This window comes from Rhizophagus irregularis, chromosome 24 (assembly GCF_026210795.1).
Source record: "Rhizophagus irregularis chromosome 24, complete sequence".
NCBI classification, from domain to species: domain Eukaryota; kingdom Fungi; phylum Glomeromycota; class Glomeromycetes; order Glomerales; family Glomeraceae; genus Rhizophagus; species Rhizophagus irregularis.
Window position 1 is genome coordinate 568,303 of NC_089452.1, and position 8,882 is coordinate 577,184.

The window sequence follows — 8,882 nt, forward strand, 5'->3', positions numbered from 1 at the left end:
GCAAGACCTTCAAATTTTTTTAAAATTACCAAAATTAGCTTGATTATTATTATCTTTTATATATATATATATATATATGTATGTATATTTTAATTCAAAATTCAAAATAAAACAAAACTTAATCCTTTCTTGAAACATTTCTCTTTTTTTATGGCGAAGAAAAAGATAAAAAAAAATATTTTTTTTATTTTTTTATTTATTTTATTTAAGGGTAAAAAATATTTCATATAACTACCCCCTGATATTTCTAAAATATTAAAAGAAAAAAATAAATAATATATAGTTTAAACTTCTTGTCGTTAGTAATAAATAATAATAGATAAATAAATAATAAATAATAAATAAAATAAAATAAAATAAATAAAAGAGAGAAAAAAAAAATATTAGTGATAATAATAATAATACGAGTTACCCCCTAAGATACCCCTTATGCCATATTCCCACCCATATCTTATTCCATTCCATAAATGTAAATATTAAAAAAAACTTAAAAACCGTATTTGTATTTAAAATGGGGGTAATTCTCATAATCTATTATCAGTCATAATTATGATTTTTCGCGGATAATTACAGATAAAGCACTTGAACAAAGTTAATGCATAAGTTTTATTAATTGTGCATATTTAGATTATTAAATCAGATAAACTGTTAACAACGCATGATGCCGATGCCGGTATATACAGTATATACTAAACTAAAAATACTATATTTATATTTAATTTTATTATATGTAACTTAAAAAGTATTTTCATTTATTTCATTTATTTGATCGAAATTATCTAATGACTTCCTTGTATGCTAATCATATTCCGACAGTGACATAATCGGGGTAATCAAGGCTTTATTGTAAAACTCTAAATAAGTCTATAGTTTTCTATACCGAATATCTTTTGAGAAAAGTCAATATTCATCATTATATAATATTTTAAGGGGTGAGAGAAATTACCATGATGATTGATTTCTTTTATAATATCCAATAAAATATTTTGTTTTGTTTTTTTTTTATTTGTTACAAAAATGTACATCTGCTAGAATTAAATTATATGTTCCCGCAATAGCCGCCCGGAGATTTTTTTTTCATACCTTTTAAACAAAGATTTTAAAGTTTTTTTTTTTTGTTTATAATAAAAAACGTGTAATTATCGATAGATTTAAAATAAATTTAAGGTTATCTTTGAAAGGGAAAATACGGAAAGTAACTTTGATAAATTTTGTAAAATGGGGTTCACTACGATAGATCATCTTTTTTGTACACATGATAGATAACTTGTTTAAAAGAAATCTGTTACCTTAAATTAGTCAATGAAGAATGGTACCATGACCCATAAATGAAAAAAAATATTTCTTTCCCTCCTAAATTTAGGTCATCTAATATATCCTTATTTAAAGTATAAAGTATACATAAAATAAATAAATAATTAATTATTCCTTTGGAAAAAACAATTTGAAACTATTCTTAAATAATATAAATTATTATCAAGGGACCAAAATCAAAAATGGTATTTTCAATAAGAAGCATGTGTGACCAATCCTATTATGTAAACTTGTCAAATGTTAAGTTAAAATTAAGTTGTATAAATTTCGTCATATTTCCTTCTACAATAAGATAATAACGTAATTGAATATTTTATGCATGTCATGTGTAATTTCTGCGCCGCCTACGTTTTTCCTTTGATGTCTATTTTAAGTGGTCGGTTTAATTGATAATTAAAGTTATTAATTAAAATATATGCATATAATAACAGATAATAATAAAATATTATTATTAAAATATTGTTTTCAAAAATTTTAAATATTAAATATTCCCATTAATAAATCAATATGATCTTTCGGTTAAAGTATTAAAAGTAATGAGTATTCAAAATAATTTAAAGTAGGAATGCTGCAGTATAACGGTAAACACCGCCCGCTTTTACAATGGACCGAAAAAGAGGACAATATCCGAAATTCCGAGGATTTCAAAATATAAAATAAATAAAAGTAATATAAAAATTAATAATTAATATCATATGTCATTACATTAATTTCGTACCAATGTTTACCTTTATTACAATAGTTACAGATCATATTTATAATTATATTGTTATTAACACTTTTTTAAATATGGCAGAACATTTAAAATGATGACTATATTGATTAAATTCTTCAATCAAAAGAAAAAAAAAAAAAAATTAATAATTAATATCGTGCATGCGAAATAATAGTAATGTGAATGAATGAATGAACAAGAAAAAGGAAAGTGTTAATGTTATCAATGCGAAAATTATGACATTCAGTTTCTTTTTATATTCTTTATCATTTTTTTTTTTTTCTAAAAGATCCCGAATTATGCGTGAATGAGATGAATGAAAAAAGAAGGTAAAAAAAGATTGTGGGGGAAAAAAAAAAATTGACATGTTACTTTTACATTGCATTTTGTACAATAATAAAATGGCGTATAATAACAATTCTTATTCCTTTTCTTATTATATAACAAAACTGGTAATGATACAAGAACGCGTTAAAAAAATTTTTTCAGTGACACTTTGTAATAATTATAGATGTAACGAAAAAAAAAAATAAATGTTAATATTGCTATTATTACGACATAAACATATTACATAACATCATATTTAACATTGTTCTATGAAACAACAATTATTATTTCAATTTTATTTTCGATTACATTGTTGACAATAAATTTCTGCCATATTGCATATTACTTTTCCAGAAAGGAACCCCAAGAGAATACATTAACGATAAGTATTATTTTCAAATATATTATGTATATATTATGTATAATTTTGGTAATATGTAATGTATAAATTGTAATATATAATAAGTAATATATAATAAGTAATAAAGTTGAGGGGGCGCAGTCCTTTTTAAGTAGGTACAACGAAAATTAATTAAAAATTTCGCTATTAGCCGTTATCATACATATTACTACATAAAACTATGTTTTAAATCTTTCACAACCACTCGGATTAAGACCTTCATTACTGATAAATTTAAGTATGGGTATTGGTTATTAAATAATTCAGATTTTATAAATTTATTATTATGGCGTCACATCTTTTTTTTTTTAAAAAAAAAATAGATTTCTTTTTAGTTTGTAAACTTGAAAGAAAAAGGGCACACCTCAAAACTTGTTTATATTTCGTATCAATTGCCGTTCTGTGATTAGTTTGTGATCCAAGCTTCTTGATTGGAGATTTTCTTTTTGTTTGTGAAATTTATAATTATTTAATTATTGAATTAGATTTAACCGTGATCATATGAAATTTTTGGTTGAACGGGACCAATTATTCAATTAATAGTTAGTGTATTGATAAAGTCGTTCTTGTAAATATAAATATTATTATATTAGTATATATATTATTATATTAATATATCATTATCTTGCCCCAAAAAAAATAGATTATATAATGAAATGTTATCAAAGTTTTATCTGTTTATTATGATTAAATTTAAACTGATGTACCGTACTTGATGTACTTGATGTGTGATAATTACGCGTTTTAATAATAATTTAATAATAAACGCGAATAAAAATAAAGTTTTCTTTTAAAAAAAAAATATATTCTTCTTCACTGTATGTAAAAGTATGCAAATTTAAATTTAAGGTATATTAATTCCATTAAAAGCAGGTCCTTCATTTCATAGAAACCGGATTTTCAATTCCGATTCCGATTGAAAAACAATACGCGTAGAATATTCAAGGTATTCAAGGTTAAATGAATACTTAAAATAATCAGATTATTTTTTTTTAAAGTTATTAGTTAGATCAGAAAAAGAATTATTCAATAAATAAAAATTACTTACTGTCTTCCGTATTTGACAAACTACAATAATTACGTAACAAAAATATTTGGTTTCTGCTGGTGTTTACCTTGTATAGGATCGGGTAACTACTTAAATAAAAAATTGTTCACATTTATTTACATTTAAATTAAACTAAAATAATATAAATAAGATGTATAATTAATATAATTAATAATGTAAATATATAAATCATTTCATTAATGTATAATGCGGAATTTTTCTATAATTCACGCATAATTTATTTAATTTAAATAATTTAAGTTAATTTGAGTGATAATTTTACTTACATGTCGATTAAATTTTTACTTTAGCCTTTTTTCCTGATCTGTGATAACAAATATGTGGTCCATTGAATCCCCTGGTATTCTTATTTAAATATTCGATTTATAGTTTAATTAAAAACTAAATTAATATAACTTATGATTTCCTTTTCTATATCACAAAGTAAGCCTTTTTTATATACTTAGAATTTATTTTGAGATCTTTTTTTTTTTTTTTTTAAAAAAAAAATTTGAACTTATAAAGTTTAAGTAAATCAAAAAAAAAATTTTTTTTTTTTTTTTAAATGGTAATATTAAATAAAGCAATAAAAATTTTTTCTATTTTATTTTTGAACGGTACCAATTAAAGTAAATTATATTAAATTGCAATAAATAGATAATTATTTTTTATAAGATACAAAGATACAGCTAAGTTGAGTAAATAAAATATAAAATTATAAAGAAAAAAAAAAATCTCTTCGGGGATCGTCAAGTTACATAAGAACACAAGAATACCGCTGTTTATAGGCAATTAACATAAATAGAAAATTTATGAAACCCCAACATATGCAAGCACTTTTTTTATCTAATAATCATCGAAAAAAAACCGTTTAAAAAATTGATACCTTTAATTACACTTTCTATAGTATATTCTCCCACCCCGCTAAATACCGATTGGGTGATCTTTTAATAAATGCGACGAACATCCGTAAAGAAATATGTACGATAAATTGAAAAAAAAAGATATACGCGTACGTACATTGATATGTTTCGATCCATCAAATTAATCGGATTTATTTGTATTCATAATTTGTATATAAATCTATCTATAGTATATGATACATTACAGTATATTTAATACATACCCACGCAATTATATTTCTATTTTTTAAATAATTATTGTGAAGGGACCTCCTGTACGTACTCTTTACAACATCATACATATTGTCTTCTTTATGAGGAAAACAAGAGAATATATAGCGATATAATAGATTAATAGTTGATTGTAATCGGAATTCGGTATTATTATTATAATCAACGTTTTGGTCGGGGTTATATAAATAGTAACTCAAGTAATATCGATCGACGATCATAATAATCAATAATAACAATACCTCCCACCTCGAAATTAGCATTATTTAAAGATTGTTGATTGAATGGACTATCTAGTATACAAGGGTGAATGATAACAAATTCCCATTGGTTCTAACTTTCATATTTAATGAGAATGGGTTTTTTATGACGAAATACAATATGTTAACATAATTATTGTGCCTTTTTAAAAAAAAATCAGGAATTCGAACTTGCTTGTATGTAGAAAGAAAAAAGAATAATGTAATGTCAATATATTTTATGTAAAGTTGTGTAACGTTGTGACACGTGAAATATTAACCGTATATAAGCAAATTAGGTCAATTCCATTTAACCGATTATTAATTAGTCGTATTGTTGTTCATTTTGTAATTATTGTAAGGATTTTTATTGTTTTTCAAAAAAAATCCTTTCAAAAAAAAAAAATCATTGTGTAACCAATAAAAATTTTTACAAATTTTCACCAAAATTTGTGGTTAAAATTTCATTCGAAAAGAAAAAAAAAGGTACACAAGCTTATGAAACGGAATTTTGCGAGGGAATCCTTTCTTGTTAGGTAATTTAAGTTTCAAAATTTATAACTTAGTTAAGAAGTTTTTAAATTATTTCAGCCTAAAGTTACTTTTTAAGTCATAGACATGCGCCCCCGGTTCTTAAATTCTATTTATGCATGGGATTATCAGCTATATTTGAAATCAAGAAAACTTAAATATTTTATAAATATTACGAAATGAAATGACAAAAAAAGGATTTTAAATATTTGCATCGCAAAAAAAAAGAATTTTATTTAAAATAAGTAATTCGTATATACTCAGCCATATAATATATATATTTTATAAAATCTATGTAATCAAATATGTTTTATAATACGTATAAATATGTACGTATTTACTATGCTATATAAGGTCGTACAATAAAAATTAAAATAATGGATATAAAATAATTATAAAATAATCATATATATCTGTATCTCTTTGTATTTTAAAAATTGTTGTTGAATTTTTTTTACATTTTTTTATTTGTATTTATATTTTTTTTACTGTAGATAATAAAAATTATGACATTTTTACAAAAGAAGCTTTGTAATTTGTAACCAGAAAAATTTTCTTTAATTATTTTTATCACATCACTGAAAAAAAAACAAATCACACTTACAATAAAAAAATTATTTCATTAGTACATTACCGAATTTATATTATTACTTTATTTCATATTTTTTATACTTTTTTTTTCACGTAACATTTTACATACTTTAGCGCGAATATATTAAATCCTTTTATCCCCAAAACGGACGCATAAAGTACTATAATATACTACTGTATAATTTGTATAAATTGTATATATATCAGAATCAAAAATTAAAATATAAAATCAACCATGATTTTAAGAAATTCTCATTATTCATTCTTTTTCTTTTTTTTTTTAATATGCCACCAATCCGTGATTACAAGTCCGCTTCACCTATTTCGCAACATCAAAATCCATCATCCTCAGGTGAAGATGACATCGAAAACTTGTCTCCTAAGAGTGACAAATCATTATCAATGGTCGATAAAAAACGTGGCAAAAGATCTCCTAGTATAAACACAAGAGCTTCAAGAGTAGGTGTAACAAATTTTATAAACGTCATAAAAAGCCTGCATCCTGGCGAATCAATAAATTATTTTCCTATAACCAAAGAAACTTTACAAGAATATATTGATTCAAAAAGGAAAGCTCTTATAAAAGCCGGTTCACTTGAACAATATTTACAACATATACAAGCTTATAATATTGCTCTTGGCTTTGGTTGGGATGGGCACGTATTCGGTCCCATAATTAAAAAAGCCTTGGATGAATTAAGAATTTATGAAGACGAAACCTCTTTAAAAACTGGAAACATTCTGGTGGTTTCTTCGGGTCAACAACAACAACCCACTTTAGTAAATTCTGTAATTTCTCAACAATTACAACAAACACAACCATTTTCAAGTTTAGATAATAATTTTCTTACTAGTTCTAATAATGATCTTAGCATGAATTTAATTACCATCGATGAAGATGAGGATACTAATAAACTCAGTTATGATGATCCTATCGACGAAGATATTTCACCACTTAACGGTAAATATATATTTTTTAATAACGCGTACGCGAAATTTATATTTTTATTTTTTTACCTTCGTGGCGATCTTTTGAATCATCAAATCGACATTTACCTGATGTTTGGAAAAATTATATAAAATAGAAAATTCAAAATCAATATCGATAGTTTGCTTCAATGCAACGGTTATTCCCTTCGTAATTCTAGAACAAACTGCAAAAGTTTCCCTAGATAACCTAACCTCTCCTGATCCAATACAAAATCTTCGTCAATTATACTCCAATGTCTCCTCTTTAAACATCCCAAAGTCTTGGGGTAATGTAGACACTTCAAAACTTCATTATAGAATTGGAACAAGTGAAGAATCCTTTCATTATGGTTTAATAGATGTATCCGCTTTCAATCGATTTTGGTCAAGTTTCAATGAACCTGAAGTCGGAAGAGATGTTCAGTTAATTGTTTATCGTGAAAGCATTTCTCTTTTAACATCAGGTAATTTGATTTATTTTCGTTTATAAGGTTGTACACAATACGTTTATACACAAAAAAAACCTTTTAAGAAAAAAAACATGACTTTTTGTCAAAGAATGATTGCGTCTCTTTTATGAAACGTACCGTAAAAAAAAAGAATGATAGGCATTTTTGCATTTTTTGACCAATAATTTTTTTCGATTCCCATTTTTGTGTTAGAAGGAACCAAAATAATAATGCAGTAATTTAATTATTCTACATAAATTATTTGTTTCATTACGTACATATTACGTTTTAAATATAGGCCAAAGACGTTTTAATGCTAGCCCTGAACCCATGTATCCAACAAGTCAACCACAATCTCCCAATCGTAGGTCTCTTGGTCTGTATTGTGAGTAAATAATACATAGGGGACGATTATTAAAATGCAGATCGGAGAAATATTATTTATTGTTATCTTGAGTTAATTAATTAATTATTTTGTTTTCCTTATTAATAATTATAGACTCTCCAGCATTAAAATCGGTAACAGTTCGTTCGAAAACTAAAGTGTACAAACAAAAGATAGCCGTAGCCGATACCACTACATTCGCTACTCTAATTTCTTTTGCAATTAAAGTTCAACCTCCGACTGGAAAACAATTTGTAATTAGAGCAGCGGATGGAGCGTTAGAATATATGCCAGATGACTTAGTTCGAGAAGTCATTACTGGCGTTGAACATACAGAAATTATTGTTTGCATAGAAGACGTTGGGCCTCCCGTAAATTTTGATTATTTTTGATATTCCCTTTTAAAAAAAAACACTTCAATATTAACTTTAATATAATTTTTATAAGCCAAACACTCAATTAATTATAATTACTATTAAATTTTTGTATAATAGCTTTTTTTATTTACATAATTATAGACAATATCATTGACGATTAGTCTCTCTTTAAATACCCAGCCCAAATACACAATACCAAATTTGTATGTACATAATATATAAACCTTTACACCCAAAATTCCTTTCTTTGTACTATTTTTTTTTCAAATCAATACCCAATAAATACCCAATAAACCCACCAATAAATCTATTTTTTCATTCTTTATTGATACATTTTTTCTACCTTTTTTTTCATAACAAAAAAAAAGAAAAAAAAAAAAATCTTTATAATTTCATTCTTTTCT

General features: G+C 24.6%; 1 protein-coding gene across 1 annotated transcript; it reads left to right on the top strand.

Annotated features, from left to right (window-relative positions):
- Nucleotides 1-6,580: 6,580 nt before the first annotated feature.
- Nucleotides 6,581-8,493, top strand: OCT59_015855 (uncharacterized protein; the record flags this gene model as incomplete). Its single annotated transcript, XM_066132090.1, has 4 exons — nucleotides 6,581-7,259; nucleotides 7,384-7,731; nucleotides 8,015-8,101; nucleotides 8,216-8,493. Exons 1-4 carry the CDS (start codon nucleotides 6,584-6,586, stop codon nucleotides 8,491-8,493), a joined length of 1,389 nt encoding a protein of 462 aa, XP_066003116.1. The 5' UTR covers nucleotides 6,581-6,583.
- Between the last annotated feature and the right edge of the window lie 389 nt (nucleotides 8,494-8,882).